This window comes from Carettochelys insculpta, chromosome 9, assembly GCF_033958435.1.
Source record: "Carettochelys insculpta isolate YL-2023 chromosome 9, ASM3395843v1, whole genome shotgun sequence".
NCBI lineage: Eukaryota > Metazoa > Chordata > Testudines > Carettochelyidae > Carettochelys > Carettochelys insculpta.
This window is the reverse complement of record NC_134145.1, coordinates 14,281,234-14,302,348: the sequence shown is the minus strand read 5'-3', so window position 1 is coordinate 14,302,348 and position 21,115 is coordinate 14,281,234. Positions and strand designations below refer to the sequence as shown.

At 45.0% G+C, this 21,115-nt stretch overlaps 1 protein-coding gene across 1 annotated transcript in view; it reads left to right on the top strand.

The window, feature by feature from the left end:
* Positions 1-21,115, top strand: part of DAB1 (DAB adaptor protein 1) — a 277,887-nt gene that overhangs the window by 235,286 nt on the left and 21,486 nt on the right. Inside the window, exons 12-13 of the mRNA XM_075003144.1 lie at positions 16,850-16,906; positions 20,330-20,392. Of these exons, the coding sequence (XP_074859245.1) occupies positions 16,850-16,906; positions 20,330-20,392 (120 nt within the window). The remainder of the gene's footprint in view (positions 1-16,849; positions 16,907-20,329; positions 20,393-21,115) is intronic.

Genomic DNA, 21,115 nt, shown 5'->3' with positions numbered 1-21,115 from the left:
ACTGACAAATATTCAAAATAGATTTAAGTAGTAATTGGGACATCCATTCTAATTTTGATTTTTTATAGCATATGAATTTCTGTTCAAAGTCCAAGTGGGGTTTTTAAATATTACAAACTTGATTGAGATAGCGTATAATTGGATTGCATCTATTTTGAACATCTGTCCGTATTCCTTTCTGATTAAGCATTGTACCATAAGAAAATTGTTATAATTGTTGACAGTGTTAGCAGAGACATCCTACATGATAAAATTATGCAGTGGAAGAGGGGAAAGGTTTCAGAGAACTGTTTACTCCAAGAATGTAATAGATTACTAGGAAGGATTTCACTTATTTTATTTTAGGATGATCTTTAGCTAGATGAGGGCTGCAGCCATACTTTTTCTGGGCTCAGAGCCTTATTTCCTTCAACCTGAAAGTGATGTTTAAATCAGCCCAATGTAAATCAAAGTATGGATCATTGACAAATTCCGAATAAAGGTTCACATCTCCTAGTTTAGGAGTGTTCATGTGTTTTATTTTTGGCCCATCTTTAGTTTCATACCTAAAATGGTGTTTAGTGTTTCTTTTGGAAACATTGACACCACCTAAGTAACAATGGCACAAATGAGCTGCAATCAGGAGCCACTCTAGACATAGGCAGATTAGTTAATTGCCTAAAATAGCAAACTCTTGGCAAGCTGAGGGGTGACCTACATATGCTAGCCTGTGATGGCATGTAACCACTGTCTGCACACACTCTGACATGCTGTTTTTTAATCTAGCCCTCTTTGGAAAAGGTCTGTCTAGCTGAAAGGTCAATAATAAACAGTGTACATCATTAACATGCATGTAGTGTGCACCCTGATGGCATGCATTAACATACACAAAAGCCTCAAAATGGACCATGAGGCTGAAGGGCCGATTCCAGCGGAGTCAGTCAGCCAGTCAGAAGCTGAGCCCAGCCACAGATGGCCTCTCCCTGGAAGAGCCTGAAAATGAGGGGTGGGCAACCAGGTAGGTGACACCTCCTGTCCCGTTTGTCTCCAGCCTTCATCCTTTGGGCACTCACCACTATATGTGCCCGACCTCAATTCCTCCAACCCTTGCTTCCAGGGTCCTGCCTCAATTTCCCCAGTGTCCTAGTGCACCCGCTCTAACCTGTCTACCCCTTGCATTGCTCCTGTGTTTTAACCTGTCTCCCACCTTATTTGCACCCTTCCCCAATCCTTCGATCCCTGGGGGCCTGTCCCCCATACCATTGGCCCCTTTCTGTAGTGTCCTCCCCTTTGTTTTGTATCTTCCAACCAATCTTTCACATTACAGGTTCCCTGCCCATTTTTTTTTTTAATCCCACCCACTGATCTGCCCACGTCTTCATCCCTCTACCCCTTCTGTCCACGCTGAAGTCTGCGTCCTGGTCTCTGTCCCCACCAGTCCATATGTATTATCTCTGCATTGTTCCACCCATCTACTACATGTCCTGCTTCCCCTAGCCTTATATCAGATACCCCACTCCCAGCCTCTCCTTGCGCAGCTTCCTGTGGGTGCACGTTGGATTGACACCCAGCGGAGTTCACATGAAAGAAGGGGGTAGGTGGAGCTCCATGCCATGAGTCCCAGTACCTGGTGGTCTTGGGTTTAAATCCCTAGTGTGGGGCTGGGTAGGGCTGTTGGCCCATCAGGGCAGGGGACCCCAATGGATTTCTTTCCAGAGAAGCATGTATACGAAGGAGCATACTCCTATACTTGCTGTTCTGTCCTCCCAAAAAGGGGACTGACTTGAGCGTCAGAGACAGAATGGCACAGGGAGTCACTCCTGTCTGCATAGACATTCCTTTTGAAATGGGGCTGCAGTTTTACAAGACTCACTTAGGTGCCATGAACCCTTATATCTGACCCCAGGAAGATGGGTGAGGGCAGTTTTCTACCCAGCCAAGTTTAGCACCACAGTTCAATCCTGTCCACGTGGATCAGACTCTCCGGGGGCCTTATTTTCAAAATTTGCTTCCTATTGTCACTCCCTAGACTCCCAAGTGTAGAGGCTTTGTTCCTTACACTCCTGCTAGATGTTTTGCCCCCTGACCTGGGCACTAGTCAGCAACTATGCTAAGGAACTATTAATGCACTTAGGGTTCGTGCTGTGTGGTCTGAGAGAACAGGCACTATATCTGTTATCTACAGAGATGCGTAGTCTGCATGTCTTTTCTCATCTGAATAATCTGTTGGAGCCAATGGGACAGCACAGTGAACTTTGCAAGATCAGAATGGGAATGTGCACGTAAGCCATAGTTCTTCTACGAGTGTCCCCGTGGGTGCTCCACAATAGGTGTTTGGCTCGCCCGGCGCCGCAGATCGGAACTTTTCCAGCAGTTTCTCCTGGATCGCGCATGCGCCAGCGCGTGCCGCTCCCTTGTGCGCTCCCGGCCATGTGTGCGATCCGATCCCCGCCAGTTCCTTCTCAACCGCCATCGGCTGCAGACGGAATCCGCTCAGGCTACAGCCAGAGTCAGATTAGATAGTGTTTCTACATGTAAATTGTCGTTTTTTTCTGGTAAAAAAAAGGAGAGAGAGAAAACAAGAGAATATAAAATATATATATATATATATATATATATATATATATATATATAATAAAAAGAGAGAGAGGAGCGGAGAAGACGAGCGGACGTGAAGGCCAGTAGGCCTCCTCTTGCAGGCTGGTGTCCGCGACTCGGGTAAACAGGCACGAATTAAGTGTCAAGTACCCTATTAACAGTAAAAAAGACTCACCGCGATGTCCTGTTCAGGCTTTAAAAAGTGTGAGTCTTGCCGCGAAGGTATGCCGGCCTCCGATGGGCATAGTGAATGCATCCGGTGCCTGGGGGAATCACACGTTACCCAGAAGTGTTCCCATTGTGCTAAGCTCACAGCCAGGGCCAGGAAAGACAGGGAAATGCGGCTTAAAATGCTCCTGTTTGATAAGGCTCTCCAGCCGGACTTGCCGGAGAGGCCTCAACCAGAAGGGCCCTCTGGGCTCCACAAGAGGAAGGCGGCTTCTCTCACCCCCTCGGTACAGAAACGGAGGAAGCTCTCCCCAGCCTGATCCCTGCCAGCGGGTTCAGCGAGCGGGACGGGCGGAGCACACAGCCCCCAGCCGCATACTCAGACAAGTGGCAGCGCAGCAGCGCACGTGGCAGAGGCTGAGCCTCCAATTACAAAACAGCTGGCACACGCGGCACTTAGAGCAGCGGCCAGGCAAGCACCAGAACCGGCGGCACCAACTCCCGTGGTACCAACGGTGCAGGGCCCACAGGCAAGGAGCCTGCAGGCACCGGAGGACGTTATCCGCGCGGCACCGCAGCTGAGCGGGCCGAGCGCGGTGCAGACAGCGGGGCCGAGATCCCCGGCATGGGAGGGTGCGGCGCCAGCCCCGCAGGGGAGGGGAAAGGTAAAAGGGAAAACCCGGCACTGCAGCCCTTCTTCGGATAGGGCTGCACTGTTGCTATCAACAAGCCCTCCCCTTATGCTGCACATGCCACCCAGAAGGTCGGGGTCTCCACCGGCCTATCCAGACCCCCCTTCTCCATTCCTCCAGCCAATGTCACCATGGCTTGGGCCACCTTCGCCCTTTCTGGGACTGGATCCCTTGGAGTACTATCACAAACCAGTTTCACCGCTATCTGTGTCGTTGCGGAGATCTCGCTCTCCCAGACATCGGGGGTACACACCCCGAGAGTGGTCCAGGTCTCCATCCCCGGACCCGTGCCCGTACTGCCATGGTCGTCCTTATCATGCTGGACACAGACACCCTAGGCCTACACCCAGGGGCAGGTCCCCTCCTGCGGTCCAATACCCACGGGGACACTCCCGGCTGGGGATGGAAACACAGCGATCTCAAGGGGAGTTAATTTTAGAACCCCGAGACTTCCCTTCGCAATCCTCCAGCGAGCAGGTGTATCATCGGCCGCAGGAACCAGAGAGTTCGAGGGAGGTTTACCCTAGTGGTTCTTCCTCATCCTCCCCAGATGAGGCCACGGCCCCCGGGGATGTTGCTCCCCCAGATGACCTCAAACAGTTTCAGGAGCTGTTTAAAAGGGTGGCTTTCACTCAAGGCATCCAAATGGCAGAAGTGCAGGAGAAACATCACAAACTCCTGAAAAATTTGAGACCCCCGGCTTCATCCAAAATTGCTATGCCACTGGACGAAGCCATTATGGAGTCAGCCACTACCATGTGGCAGACCCCGGCCTCCGCTCCGCCTATGAACAAGAGAGCGGATAAGAAGTACTTTGTCCCGGCAAAGGGCATGGAGTTCCTCTTCAGTCACCCACAACCAAACTCACTGGTGGTCGAATCGTCCCAGCAGAAATCAAAGACTTCTCAGTACAAATTGGGGGGATCAGACAAAGATGCCAAGAAGCTAGAACTGTTTGGCAGGAAGGTATATTCCTCTTCCACCCTGCTATTGAGAATGGCGAATTATGCGGCACACCTAGGCTACGTCTACACATGAAGCCTACTTTGAAGTAGCTTATTTTGATGAATAACGTCTACACATCCTCCAGGGCTGGCAATGTCGATGTTCAACTTCGACGTTGCACAGTACCACATCGAAATAGGTGCAGCGAGGGAACGTCTACACGCCAAAGTAGCACACATCGAAATAAGGGTGCCAGGCACAGCTGCAGACAGGGTCACAGAGCGGACTCAACAGCAAGCCGCTCCCTTAAAGGGCCCCTCCCAGACACAGTTGCACTAAACAACACAAGATCCACAGAGCCGACAACTGGTTGCAGACCCTGTGCATGCAGCATGGATCCCCAGCTGCGGCAGCAGCAGTCAGAAGCCCTGGGCTAAGGGCTGCTGCCCACGGTGACCATAGAGCCCCGCAGGGGCTGGAGAGAGAGCGTCTCTCAACCCCCCAGCTGATGGCCGCCAGGGCGGACCCTGCAATTTCGATATTGTGGGACACGCAACGACTACACGGTCCCTACTTCGACGTTGAACGTCGAAGTAGGGCGCTATTCCCATCCCCTCATGGGGTTAGCGGCTTCAACGTCTCACCGCCTAACGTCGATGTTAACTTCGAAATAGTGCCCGACACATGTAGCCGTGACGGGCGCTATATCGAAGTTAGTGCCGCTACTTCGAAGTAGCGTGCACGTGTAGACATGGCTCTAGCGAACCATAATTTTGATAATTACTCCAGGCTTACTTCTCTCATGGACTCACTTCCGGAAGATAAGAAGCCGGTGTTAAAGGCAATTGTGCAAGAGAGCTACGCAGCTTCGAGGACGGGAGTCCAGATCGCCCTGGACGTGGCGGATACGGCGGCACTCTCAATGTCTACAGCAGTGGTCATGCGTAGAGAATCCTGGCTCCAGACATCGGGTATCCCGAGGGACCTACAGGAGAAGATTGTGGATCTTCCCTTTGACACGCAAAAGTTGTTCGCAGACTCAACCGACTCGGTCCTCCACTCCAGTAAGGACTCGAGAGCTACACTTAGAACCCTGGGTATTTATACCCCACCGTATAGGAAGAAAAAATATTACCCTCAGCAAAGACGCTACCCATACCAACCACAGCGTGCGCAATATCAACAGGGCTACGACCAAGGGCGACATCAACAGCAGCAACAGTACAGAACGCCCAGGCGACGCTCTCAACAAAGCCGTACATCCTCGGGGCAGGCCCAAAGGCAACAAGTTTGACCGGCATGTCGAGGGCTGCACTATCACCACCATCGCGCAATGCCACTCCCGTCTCTTGTTCCATCATCGCCTCAGACCGTTTCACTCCCAGTGGCAAAAGATCACCGCAGACAAATGGGTGTTGGAGATCATAGCCATGGGTTACGCGATCCCCTTCCAGTCGCTCCCACCGCCGAAACCTCCCTCCAGGCCCCACCTCAGGGACGCTACCCACGAGGCGAGGCTGAAGCAGGAGGTGGACCACCTTATGTTCATAGAGGCGGTGGAAAGAGTGCCGGAACAATTCCAGGGGAAAGGCTTTTATTCACGCTGTTTCCTCACAGAGAAGAAAACAGGAGGCTGGAGACCCATCTTAGATCTTCGGGGCCTCAACCGATACTTCTGCAAACAACGTTTTCGGATGATTACAGTTGCCTCCATACTCACGGCACTGAACGATGGAGATTGGTTTGCAGCCCTCGACTTACAAGATGCTTACTTTCACATAACGATCCATCCGGCGCACAGATGCTTCCTCTGCTTTATGGTCGGCAAGGAACACTTCCAGTACAGAGTTCTTCCGTTCGGCCTCTCCTCGGCCCCCAGAGTCTTTACAAAAACCCTGGCAGTGGTGTCAGCCTACCTGCACAGACAGGGGGTATTTATATTCCCATACCTGGACGACTGCCTACTGAAAGGGGCCTCAAAGGCAGAGGTCCTACACATGATACACGTCACAGCGGACACGTTTTCCTCACTGGGCCTAGTCATCAATTTCACGAAGTCAAAGACCAACCCCACACAAGAGATAGAGTTCATAGGGGCACGTATAAACTCTGTTACAGCAAGGGTGTACCTTCCCGACGCCCGCTTTCGCGCCATAAGTTCGCTGGTGCAAGTCATTACATACAGCCCCACAGTGCCGGTCTTAACATGCTTGCAGCTGCTGGGCCACATAGATTGCACGCCTGCAACATTGGCTGGCGAGCGTCTACAAACCGACATCCCACACTGTCCGCAGGGTGGTGTCGCCCACAACAGAGGTGCGCAAATCCCTGCAGTGGTGGGTAAACCCCAAAAACCTGCTAGGAGGGGTACCCTTTCACCAACCACAAATCTCTATTTTCTTACTACCGACGCCTCCCACATAGGATTCGGGGGGCACATATCGACAACAAGATGACGCAAGGGCTATGGTCCCCTGCGGAACAGTCATTGCACATAAACATACTGGAGCTCAGAGCAGTGTTCAACGCCTGCAAACATTTTCGAGACCACATATACGGCAAAGTAGTCGGGATCAATACAGACAATACCTCCACTATGTTTTATATAAATCGACAAGGAGGAGCCCGATCCCGTGCCCTATGTGCGGAAGCAGTCTGACTGTGGAACTGGTGCATTGCCAACAACATAACGTTGAAAGCCTCGTACTTGCCGGGCGCTCACAATGTGAAAGCAGATCAGCTGAGCAGGTGCTTCGCACTCACGCATGAATGGCAGATCCACTCCGATCTGCTGCGACCGATCTTTCATACGTGGGGGTTTCCCCAGATCGACCTGTTTGCCACGCAGTACAACAAGAAGTGTCCCCAGTACTACTCCAGGGCAGGAGTGGGGTGGGGCTCCTTAGGGGACGCATTCATGATTTCATGGAAGGGCCCCCTACTTTACGCATTCCCCCCCACAGTGCTTATCCACAAGGTCTTGCAGAAAGGCAGAAGGGAGAGAGCCCGCATAATTCTAGTAGTCCCAACGTGGGACCGGCAGCAATGGTTTCCCTTGCTTCTGTGCATGTTGGATCACCCACCGCTCCCTCTTCCGGTGGCGCCAGACCTACTCACACAGGCCCAGGAGTCCATAGTGCATCCGCACCCTCAGGGTCTGCACCTACAGGCATGGCTAATCCATGGCTTAGCTCCTTAGAAAGCACATGTACGGAGGGAGTACAACAAGTCCTGGAAAGTAGCCGAAGGACCTCCACCAGGAAGACTTACAACCAGAAATGGACTCGATTTACAGCCTGGTGTTCCGCCAAGCAGTTAGCTCCACTTGACGTTCCTATACCTGTAATACTAGAATACTTATTGGACCTCAAGAAGGGTGGGCTTTCTCTATCCTCAATAAAAGTCCACCTTGCAGCTATATCTGCTTTCCGGCATACAGAGGAGGGGTCCATGGTATTTGCCCATCCTATCGTTACCAGGTCCCTGAAGGGGTTGGTAAACCTGTACCCCCCTCAGAAACCACTTCCACCATCGTGGAACTTGGACTTGGTGCTCAGCACGCTAACGGGTCCACCCTTTGAACCATTAGCCACAGTTCCCCTGTGTCTCCTTACGATAAAAACAACCTTCCTCCTTGCAATTACGTCAGCTCGCAGGGTGAGTGAGCTCGCAGCAGTTATGGCAACACCGCCCTGCACAGTATTCTCAAAGGAGGCGGTAACCTTACGGTTGCACCCAGCTTTTGTTCCGAAAGTTTCCTCAGAGTTCCACCTTAATGAACCAATAGTTTTACCCTCGTTTTACCCGAAGCCTCACAGCTCCAGCAAGGAGGCACGCCTACATCTCCTGGACGTGAGGAGGGCGTTGGCCTTCTACATAGACAGAACTAAGTCCTTCCGGAAAACGGACAGGCTTCTAGTCTCTCTCGCTCCCATATCAAAAGGAGAAGGTCTCTCTTCACAGAGAATCTCAAAGCACATTGTGTCCTGCATAAAAATGTGCTACGAACTTCGAAAGACTCCTTTGCTGGCCCCGCCCAGGGCTCACTCCACCAGGGCGGTGGCGGCGTCAACAGCCTTTTTCAAGGGCATCGCGTTAAAAGACATCTGTAGAGCGGCGATTTGGTCATCCTACGACACCTTCGCCAATCATTATGCACTACATCGGGTATACCAAGAGGACACCCGTCTGTCAACAGCAGTACTTTCGGGGGCAAGCTGCACATAAACCAATTACCCACCTCCTTACTTGGGTTACTGCTGGGTAGTCACCTATTGTGGAGCACCCATGGGGACACTCGTAGAAGAAAAAGAAGTTACTCACCGTAGTAACGATGGTTCTTCGAGATGTGTCCCCGTGGGTGCTCCACCACCCTCCCATCCTCCCCGCTTCGGATCTCTGTTTAGTGTTTTTCAGGAGCATCCGAGGCAGTTGGTCAAGGAACTGGCAGGGACCGGATCGCGCACGTGGCCGGGGGCACGCAAGGGAGTGGTGCGCGCCGGCGCATGCGCGATCCAGGAGAAACTGCTGGAAGAGTTCTGATCTGCGGCGCCGGGCGAGCCTGACACCTATTGTGGAGCACCCACGGGGACACATCTCGAAGAACCACCGTTACTACGGTGAGTAACTTCTCTATCTTCCAACATTCATTCTCAGAATCCTGTAAGAGCTAGCATATCTTTGTTTAGTAATCTTTCTGCTTCTCTATTCATGTTGAGTGTATGTTCTGGAGATATGTGATAAAGTTTTTGGTAGAAAAAGCGTTATTATAAATTATTCTGTTTCCTTATCTCACCATTTCGAAACAGGATTTGCTGGACAGCATTAGCTATTGAAGTCAAAGGAAGATCTCTTCAAAGTTTGTTCAGTTTCAAGGTTCTTTTACAAGACACTTCCCATGACTTTTCCAGAATTCAAATTTATATGCTTATGTATAAAATTTGTTGTTGTAGGTTAAATGAATGAGTTTCAAAGTTGAGAGAGGAATAAGAATTTCTGCTATGATAAGACAAAAATTATTTCTGCATTTCAGATGTGTCCGAGACAAAATGTTGAAGAGGTGCTTAAAAACAAACAAACAAACAAACAAACAAAAAACCCCAACAGTGGCATTTCTTTCAGAAGATTTATGGGTAAAGCTTTGAGTATATAGATCTGCTATTTTCTAAGAAACACTGTTCTCGCTTTCAGAGATTAGTACCATAATAAAGCAATATTATTACTGGTATTGCCTACGGACCTTGATCAGGCCTCAGTTGTGGTAGGCACATGGAAAGCCACAGCCCCTGCCCAGCAGAGTTTATTATTTAATTTATAATTTACAGTCCATAAGTCATATGCCCTATATTTTTGGATAACTTACCCAGAACATAGGTTTGACAGGTTGTGTTGATATTGTAGGTTTAGATATTTTCATATGTTTGAGCTCTTTGTGTATGTTTATTCTTTGCCAGAGCTAGATCCTTCAACAGTCTAGCAAGACCTTGTGAAATTTTATTTTCATTTGAAAACATTTTTTCACTTCTGCACTTGTATAGTCATGTATTTCACTTTGAATATGTAGAGAAGTAAACACACACCTTGAATACTGCACCAAGAGGCACTCAAATCAGTGTGTGTGTTGATATATATTTGTGTGTCACAGTTGTTCCCATTCATAGTATCGTAATCAAAGATCTGTCAACATTTCTGTACATGCTCTTTACATTTGCAGATCACTAGAGCAAGACTAATGGGCACCACTGATAATCTACATAGACACAGTCATACTCACTGTTGGTTTCCTAATCTTGTTTCTCTCAGTAAATCAGGCTACAGCTTCTCTTTCTCTGCTACTGTAATTTTCTAATAATGCATACTGGAGATTTTAGCAGGTTGTGGCAAAGATTCATCCCTTCTTTACAACAAACATGGCTGAGCGCTCATTTCTTGGAACCTGCCTTGAAGTTACCTGGATAATTATTACAAAATATTTACTGTTAAAATCTGCAAATTAATTTCCTTCAGCTGTTCTTTGTATTCACTTCCTACGAACATCCAAGCAAGTGCAATTTATCGCCACAGATCCTCACAGAATTGTGACGTTAACTTCATCTAGTCAAATATATTTCTGCCAGAAGCCATATATTTAACACAAATAAATGAAAAGCAGTGAGCCAGACAGAGATCTGCTACACCCTCCATAATTAGGATCACACAGCCCTAGCATTAAGATGGTGGTCTCCTATTGAGTTCTTTGTCACCGTATTTTATTTCCTAGCTTAGTGCTTTCAGTGACTTTCAACTGAGGCATTCAGCATGGGACTACTATTCATGCACCTTCAAATCTGTCCCAGCAGCACTCCTTTGATCAGTCTCTGTTCCCGCATTGCTTGTAGCACATGTACAGCAGGGAACCAACAAACAAACAAAGCATAGAGGCTGATCTGATGTTGTGGAAATTGCCTGAAAAGGAAGGGCTAATTTTGGACTTTTATTAGCACTGCATTTAACTGTTGGTGGGCTTGCCTAGCTTTGTTATTTAATATGAAATTTTACAGGATGTGAGCCCAAAAGAGAGATTAGTTCCCCTTTACACAATAGGTCTGATTCCAGTGTCAATGCTGTTTCCATTGACTTCTGTGGAGTTGGTTTAGATTAATTGTGATTTACATCGGTATAGATGTGAAAAGAATCAATTTCATTGACTTTTTCACTTTAATTGAATTGCAAAGTCATTCATTCTTTAAAATAATCTCCCTGAACAGTACCCATTTCTGATTAACATAGTTTACCAGCCATACCCCTATTAACATCTTAATGGCAACATATAACTAATAACCATTATATACTATAACAGTCCTTTTAGTGGTGATCGTGGCAAAAGTTAATAATAAAATATTGTATGATGGGCTGATTCCATGGAATCACTAACACTTTTTTTTTACAGTTTTTAAACTGGACAATAAGAATGTTAGACAAATTGGAGGGCATGACCTTGGATGATCTAGAGTTAAGAGGCAAATGGCAGACACTTTTGAATTAATGCTGATATTCTTTGCAACCTTGGAAAATTGGACTTACACCACTTTGTCATCTTAGAGTTTATCTACTTTCTCTTTCCCAAGATACAATCAAGTGCTGAAAAACAGCAGCAGCAGTGAAGTCATAGAACAAATAGAATCTTATATTTACCTAGAAAGCTTGATCAGTGCCAACAGTTCCATCAAAGATGGGGTTAAAAGGAGATGCCTTAATTGCAACTGCTACACAGAAACTGAAGAAATCACTGGCTGATAAAAACATGGTTGGTATCTCAGTAGAAACTGATCAATCAGTGTGGTAACACTCTCTGGGCTTGCAGCCTCTGCATTGAATGAAATTGACACCAGAAGGCTGGAAGCAGTAGTGATGGGAGTTCTTCAAAAGATGGCAGCTGTCAAGTGGAATGATGTTAAAACAAAGTAAGTTAGAAGGAGAAGAGCAAATGAAATCGGTACAGGAATGGCTACAGTCAGACTACAATAGGGGAGATACCATAGCAGATGATAGGATGCCCAAGGAACTAATGCAAACACAACCAAAGTTAGTTTGACCTGGAAACTGATCACTAACTATGTGACAGACCATTGTGTGCTAGGACATTGACCAGGCTGGGTTTAATGCAAGAATTAGCCATTGACAGGAGTAAACAGTAACCCTGTATTGCTCCCTATATTTGTAAAGATGCTTCAAGATTAAATTCTGATGTTGTCCGGTGCATCGTAATGGCTGTACAGTCATGTAATTTTAAAGGCACGTTCATGAATGTCCATTTAGTTGCTGCATTATGGAAGCAGGATGGAATTTTAAGTGTATTATCCCATGGAAAAAACTCCATGACAAAGAAAAATAAAATTAGAGGTATTATTTTCCTATGTGTTGTTCTATTTTCTTACTTTATGCAGTAACCTTTAAGCTGTATCATTTATTTTCTCTGACTTTTGAACTGGTGTAGCCCCCAGAATACCCCTCATGCTGGGAGAGACGAGAAGCTGGTGGTGTAGAGCCAGCTGCATCAGCTGTAAACTCTCTGAAGTTAGTCCTAGAAAGGGAAGTCACCAGTTGGCTATCACAGGCAGTGGGCGTATTGCACTTCCAATCCCTCCTAGTGTCCTTCAGAGCACTCTCTTCCCAGTGTCAGAGCTAAAGCCATCACCTCTATTGGTGAAGAATCACACAGGTCCCCTGTTCTCAGACTGGCCTGTGGCTACAGTTGCCTGATACTGACCATAATTACTTCAGCAGAACTGAGTTAGGTTCAGCACCTTCAGTTCTGGAGCTATAACCACTGACATTCAATGGCAAAACAGCTTCTTTAAGCAAAGTGTTTTTTTACTTGGACTTAATGCTCTTCAGGGGAAATGATCTTGAATCAAACTATAAACTGGTCTAATTTACCAGAGGTCTGTGGATCCTGGTAGATCTAAACTGCCCTACAGGCACCACAAGACCTGTTGAGACTGGGTGCAAACTGATTCCCTTGAATCACACACTAACTCAGTCTTTCTACTTCAGGGTTTTGTTTTCAATCCATCAGTCTTTTGGGCATGTCTACCCTTAAAACACCTTTACACTGATAGACATAGTTAACCAGAATTAATTTTCTACTGTGAGCCAGACCTAAGATACTTTTAAACTTCTCATAACCCTTTGGTCTCTTAGGCTATGGCTACACAGCAGTGCTTTTTCAACAATAGCTTATTTAGAAATATCATATCTACACACAGAGGGCTCATCCATGCTAGCTCCCTCCTTAAAGGGGGCATGCTAATCAGCCCAGTCGGAGAATAGCAATGAGGTGCTATGCTGCATAAGCAGCACCTCATTAGCATAATTCCCACCATGCAAACTTCAAAATTGCTAACTTCGAAGTGGCGGCAAAGAGTGTAGCTGTGGGCACTCTGAAGTACCTTTGCAACTTTAAAGTTCCCTTAATCCCAAACTCCAATCAGGCTGATTAGCATGCCCCCTTTGAAGGAGGGGGCTAGTGTAGACAAGCCCAAAATGTGTATCAAAACAGCACTCAGCTATTTCAAAATAGAGCATCCACACTGATAATTGCCTTTAAGGCATCCTGGGTAGGCCCCCGGTTTGAAAATATCCCCTATTCCCTGTCTGCTTTTAGTTTGGAGTAGGCACAATTTCTCACAGAATGAGGTTTAGAGAACTCAGAATAAGTTGTCTGCTATTTTGAAATTATTTCAGAATAGCAGTTTTGCTGTGTAGATGTTTGCAAAGGTATTTCGGAATAGCAGCCTTTAGTCCAAAATAACTTTGCTGTGTAGACACACTCTTAGTTCCCACCACTGGCCAGACAAGTCTTGCAGCTTCCTAATAGACAGGATACAGGATGCTCAAAGCTAATATCTTTCCATTTATCTTTTCAAGTGTGTGCTAGGTTGTTCTTTCTTACCCTGGAGCTGTTGTCATCCTGGAAAGGGCCCCCATCGAATTAAAACAATAATAGTTCATAGTAAACATTTCACTAAGCCAGTGTAGGTCAGTAGGCCATCTCAACACGTGCATCACGGGGAATTAGAGCTGAGGGTGAGGTTAGCCCTGAGATTCAGGAAGACAGACTTAGATTCATTACTCTGTCTTCCCCTCCCATCCCCTTCCTGTGCTGAACAGAAATCTGGAGCAGGCCAAAATCTGAAACAGTTTGTACCTAAGCATTTGACCTCATTTCTTTCAATTTGTACACACACACCAACATAGCAACAGGATATAAATCTACAAATAAAAAGGGGCTTCTACTGTTATGTATTACGTGATAAGATATATTGCATTTTAAATTCTCTTTGTATTCTAGTGGCTGTGTTCAGTGGAAGTGAGCTCTCAGGGGCATTGTTAGTACAGTACTTAAAGGAGGACACTCATTTTTCTAGAGTGCGACTATGACGCTCTGTTAGAACATATTAAATATAAATTTTAGTGGCAAGCAGGCTGTGTCAACTCTCAGTCATGAGTAATGTGGTGACATTTAGTTTAACTGCTTAAGTGGCATTTCTGGGCTTGCAAAGTTATTTTTTTTAACACTTGTGATGTGACCACTCATTCTAAATGAAAAATGGATTTTTCTGCTACTAAAAAAAAGTGAAGGAAAAACTGATTTTTAACCATTTAAAATGCTAAATATTGAGGTTCACTGTTGCGTGGTGGTTGTACCTTTTTCATTTTGCTCAGGATAAAAGAAAAACTGTGTGGTGACCACAAGTTAATCCCTCTTAATGTGGGCTTCCTTTTGCTTCAGGTTTTGCATGTTTCATTTTTAATACGTTTTATAAATTCATAAATAATTCCCAAATACTGGGGTGTTCAAATTAGGGAGGTTGTTTAGCCCATTATGAATATGCTATAAGGTATTCGTAGCTAATCCCCAAATGCAATTGATGGTTTGGTGTTATTTCTGTTTTTAGGAATAATTATAGTAGTGTTCAAATGCCAGTCATTCTGCCGGTTATTTTACAAACACAAAAACAACGGTGTGCCTCAACGCACTTAAGTCAGGAAAGAAAATTGGAGAATGATGCACAATAGGCAAGGTTAAGCATGCTTATTACTTGTTCCCTTTGTATTTTTCATCGGTAAATAAAATAATGGTTTCAGATTAGTTCTGTGTGGAAAGCTCTCTATGGAGAATAGTTTAAAAGGCAATTTTTTGAAGACTAACGAATAAAAGGAGAAGGTGTTAGGTACTGTCTGTAATAGTCCCCACCTTAGGTTCTTGACTGAGTTGAGTCTATCCAAAGTAAACACGTAGAATGAATCTTTCAGATCACATTCCCATCAAACATAAACACCTCAGGCACAGAGGGAATTCAGAATTAACTCAGCTTCAAATCAAATAGAATAAAATAAGCCTAAAGGAATCAATATATATATTTCTCATGGCTGTCTCTCTTTGGAGGTTAGCCTTCTGGCTCTGACCTCCTCCTCTGGCCAGTGCCTGCACTGTTTGGAAGGCGAAGACAGTCTCCCAATTGGCTGGAATAGAAGGCTGTCCTGTCCAGTCCTGCACGACACAGCTCTTGGTGCCAAGCCCTTTAAGGAACCGCATTCTGGGCTTTCCCCTCCATCCAACTCCTAATTCCCCTGGACTGTTTGCTCTCTTCTGTTCCCAACCCATTTCCTGGGCCTTTATTATTCCAGCTCCCTGAAATTGCATCCTCCACTCTTGAACACATCACCAATTAAACTTTAATCCATTTGCTTTTGTAGTTCTCGGTATCTTGCAAAATTTGTTCTGGATTGTTCTCTCCCACTTTAAAAAGTTAGGTGTATCACACTGAAATTTAGTCTTCTCATGACATTTAAATCGGGTGATCTGATGTGATTTTTATAGCTGACAATGGGATTTTTAGTATATTCCATTACACATACATGTACACACGTAAATTTAGATTCCTCTTAGATTCATTTTTTTACCAGCATCTTTAAAAATGTTCTGAAACAGGTTGCAGAAATCAGGCATTTGTAATCTTAGATATGCATTCATTAATTTATAAGTACACTTTTCAGTAGTCTTACTTTTATCTAGACGTAGTATTTTGCTGCATGTATTGTTTATAGAACCTTTTCTAATCCCACATTTATAATATCAGATTACATTAAAATCCTTTTATCCAACACTTCACCCACCAGCAAGCTCAATCAGCCTGCGTTTCTGATCTTCACAGAAATTCTGGTTGATAGCAGGGTTGGAGCTGCGGGAGTGGCACCTGCAGAGGGAGGCAGCTTACTTGCTTACTTTCAGCAGAGCTGCCAGCACCTGGTACCTCTGCCATGAACATTAGGGACAGGGAGCTGCTTGTAGGAGCCAGCGGGGGTGAGAATCTTCTCCCATCCAGCAGGTCAAGCCTGTCTCACACCCAATCCCTTGGCGGACCCAAGCTGTTTCCTAGAACTTGTGCCATCTGCTCCCACACCCCTGCCCCTCCCACACTGGGAGTCCAAACCCCTCCCTTTTAATTAATTGGCATTTTTAACTTACTGGGAACCTCCTGCATCCTCCAGACTGCCGGATAAAAGGGCTTTGACTGTATTTTACTATATTTAGTGATGACTGCCAACTTCTTCCCCCCTACTGACGCCGGAAGGAATTTTTATAGCTAAATGTATAAATCCCTAAAAGAGTAGCTATTTGTAATGTCTGCACTAACACATGGCAGAACTGGCATTTGGACAAGAGTGTGCTAAAGGCAAATGGAGTGTGTTCTTGTCTTGTATATTCTTGTCTTGTATATTAACAGTGTTCAGGAAACACACCTCTTTCTTAGTATGTGACTTGTTATCTTTGAGGGGCATACAGCTGCTTGCTACAAGGTGGAATAGGTTTTCATTTTGGTAGCAGAGTCAATAATTAAGGAGGTTATCATTGTCCTGCTCAGAACTTCATGTCATTTTCATAAATCATTCATTTCATTGTCATAAATCATGCTTTACAGCTGCAGAATGGAAACTTATTGCTGGAAACTGATGAAAATCTTGTTACAGTTACTCAGGTAAGGTTGTGACACTAAAACTGTGAAAGAAAAAGCTGGATGAAATCGTCAGTAGAATTGGTGGAGTTTGAAAAGGTTCAGATTGAGTTTAGCTGTACGGGAATACAGCTAATACAAAATACGAATGCATTTTAAAAGAAATTATATAGAAGTTAAACCTCCATAATTGGGCACTCTGGGGATCTGCCTGGTGCTGAAGGAGAGAATATGGCAGAGCATGGAAGTTCAATATTGTCTAGCAGCACTACCAACACTTCCACTGCTCACTGGGCTCTTAGAAGGTATTTAGGAGTAATATACGCTAAATAACTACAAAACATAGGCGCAGGACTGGAGGCTGTAAACAAACTTTATGGGACCACAGAAAACTTGGCCACACCCATGAAAAATGGACATCTGGCTAGCTAAAGTCATGCTAGATTATAGATGTTGCTGGACAAGAGAGTGCTGGACTATAGAGGTCCAACCTGAAGTTGGAAAATTCGTCTATGTGCTGATATTGAAGGTAAAATTGTCTAAAACCAATGAAAGGTAAACATTGACTGCCAAAACTCCTGCTAGTAGCCGAAACTTCATATATGTGAAAACAGCTGTACTCATTTAGACCAGTAGAGAACTTAGTGCTAACAAGGGTCCAGAACTAGAACGTCTGGCCAAACAAACCCGGACTTGGAGGGGTTTGAAATCCAGATTCAAATGCTGCTGTTCCATTCTCTTTAGCAAGTAACCTGTAAAGTTATTTTCACACTAAGTTACAATTTACTTTGCCGTCCAAAACTTTCCACTGCCTTGTACACAAATGTTTAATCAGTCGAAAATTAATGCTGCTGTCAACCCATGAGGAAGGACTTATTAGACTAAACAGTAATGGCAACTCTGTATTGCTCTATCAAGTTTACATGGTCCCCAGCACTGTAATTTCCAAGAGGGTCTTATGAGCTTTTTGGAGTTTTATCAGAATTAATTTTCACATGCGTAGGGTGACAATCTGTCCCGCATTAGGTGGGACGGTCCAGTATTTGGGATGCCAAAAAGGCATCCTGACTTAAGTTTTAAAAGGGACTAATTGTTCTGTATTTGGGCCATCACCCCCACCCCACCATACCCCACACATGCTTCCCTGAGCCCCGGGGAAGCAGGGAGAGCGTGGGCAGCTGCCACTTCCCTAGGGCTCCAGTGGAGTGACAGCAGCTACTGCTTTCCCATGTTCATGGGTTACGGATGAAGTGTAAGAAAGGAACATCACCTCACTGAATCCCCCCCCACCCCCCAACATTCCCTGTGACGTTTTCTTTGATGATAAATGCTTCCATGTGAAACTAGGAACTGTTCTTCAGGTTTGGTTTTTTTCTTCAGTGTCCTCTACCCCTGACAGAACAGATATGTAATGCTATTGGCCGCGTTCCCTCATATCTGTCCTGTGGCTGTGATGGAGACCACCCAGATATAGTTATGCAAGTCAACTCTTATTACTAGCTCTGTTAGCTGCCACCCAGATTGTGCGTGGAGATTTAGATAGAGAGCAGTGGAAATGCTGTGGATACCTCAACCCTCAGAACGATTTGGCGTTCCGCAAAGTTTTTGTTCTTTCTGTTTATAACTATGGTCTGAATTCTGTAGCCTTCACCACTGGAGTAATCTGTACCGAGAACTCCCATAACTCCATTGGGGCTATTCATTTGATCAGCCTACTTGATGCAGGATTTAGCTTTGGAAAAACTACTGTTCTGAAATGACACCTTTAAAAAGTTGTCAGAAATGGGAGCTGCTCTGAGCTTTGGATTCCCACGAGTCCTTCAAAGTGACGTGTCTAGATGTTAATTTAAAATGGAACTATAAAGATTTTTTATCCTGATGTGTTTTAGCATTTGGGTGAAAGCAGCACGTTGTCTAGTCTTGACCAGTAATTGTTAAAGTTCATCAGAAAATTATTAGTATTATGCATAGAAAAAAAATAAGAGTAACAACACCCCCCTGCCACCCCACGCTTGTCTTTTTTCAGTAGTTTTCCCTTGAATTTCCCAGTTTTGCAATGGAAAAAAATCTAATACCACACACTTTTTGGTTGGAAAGGTTCATGTTTTTAATCACAAAATTGGAAACATTTTGAAAGAAACAAAAATAAAAATTTACAGCAAAAGCTGCTCCTCAAAAAAGGAGAAAAAAGGTCCCACCTAAAAAATGTCAATAAAGTCTATCAATTGTGTGTGAATTTCACAACTCTAAATATAATCAACTTATCATATCATCTTGTTTTCTTAGACTTTTTCATCATGGTTAGTTATTTACACTGCAGATTTGCAGTCATGATCTGACTTTGTACAACATGGCGGGAAATTTGAGTCCCCTTAAAAATTAAATATAGAAAGAATTTTGGAATGATAGTGCTCCAGCAATCAATACCACTTATAATCACTGCCTAAATATGTTTAAGCAGCTCTTTTTGAACAAAATACTTAAATTATACTTAAGTGTGTGGTGCTACAGGAAAATTGCAGTTATATGGGAAATGTAAATAGTCGATCCTAGGAGTTTGTTTCACACTATTTTGGCTTCTGTACAATAGAATGCACAGTGAAAGCAAGGGTTCTTCAGAATTACATGGCAGAAGGAGCTCTATCCAGTCTAAATTCATCTCTGTGGGTGAGCTGAGTGTGATACTTTGCTCATTCACTGAGGCTTCTACATATGATGAAAGGGTTTCCTCCCTTGTGGATCAGTTTACCGAGATCTCTTTGCAAAACCAAAAAGCAGTCCTGTAGCACGTCAGAGACTAGCAAACTAATTTATTAGGTAATGAGCTTTTGTCGGGCAGACCCAATTCTTCAGATCTAGAAACAGAAATCTGTGAGGTCTCTTTGGTTGATCTATTTCAAGACCAAACCCCAAAAGGAATCCCTGGTAAAACATTTCTAACATGAAATTAATTTAGAGCTACCCAATTGTAATGGCCTAATTGTGTCTCCTCTCCTCCCATAGCATGTGTGCAGGCCACACCCCATGGAGAAGCTGTTCTCAGTCAGCTCTATTGCAGCATCTGAAATATGTCCCCTAGGCCCCACAGCGGTTGTAGCATGAGACATCAGAGATGGGGCCATGGTGGAAGGGTTAGGTGGCAGTGGAACGGACGTAGGTCCCCTGTGCCTAGTGAAGCTAAGAACAGAAGGATAATATAGTCCCACTGAGGATGCTTTCTCTTCCCCTCCCCCATAGAAGAATTTTCCAGGGCCAGCTTCTGGCTGTTTGAACCTCCTCTGGGTTTGAGACCCAGACCCATCCCCCGCTTTTCTGTCCCTCCAGAGTGGACAAGTAAGGCATAAATATTTTGTGTAGGTGATATAAATTCATTACTTGCTTACAATCTAATGCACCTTCTTCCTTGATTCTTGTTAAAGGATAAGTGAAGTATTCTTTTCTTTGCAGGCTGTTACCCAACTAGAGCTTTTTGGAGACATGTCCACTCCTCCTGATGTAACCTCTCCACCAGTAAGTACCCGGGGATAATTGCCCTGTCTCTTTCTACTTTGTCAGTAAAGTGCAGATTTTCTGTAGCCAGATGTAGAAATGCAGAATGGTGAATGGTATTCACTCCAATATGAAGAAATTCAAAGAGGTTTTCAAACGGTGGTGAAATAAAGGTGAATTAGGAAGCAAACATATTTAAAAAACCAGCAGTCATGTAGGACTTCAAAGGCTAACAAAATGGTTCATTAATTAATGATTTATTAATCATTTTGTTAATCTTAAAAGTTCTACATGACTGCTGTTTTGTTTTGTTAGCATACAGACTAACACGGCTACCTTTCTGATCATGTTCAAAGAGAGGGGAAAAAATTGGTTTCTCCAATCACTGCTTGTTACAGGGTGCTCTACTCACTTCTGGCACGTCTTCTTCTGAACTTATCGGAGGATTAACTCCGCCAGGCAGATGCCACTTCCTGCGGTTGCATTCCATCTTGCTCTATCTTGCTCTTCAGGACTCAGCTGCCCCTACTTTTCCTCTCCTGGTAAAAATCACATGTATGAACCTCTGTCAGCACCCCTATCCCTTACTAGTCTTCTTTTTACTGCCCCTTAATGGTGCCAGTTTCCCGGGGCTTGGTAGGAGAATTGAGTCCTGACCTCTTCATGGGGTTTCAGCCCAGGGACCCTACAACAAGAACACCTATCCAATATTGCCTATCCCTGGGCTATTCCCTACCTTGCCTT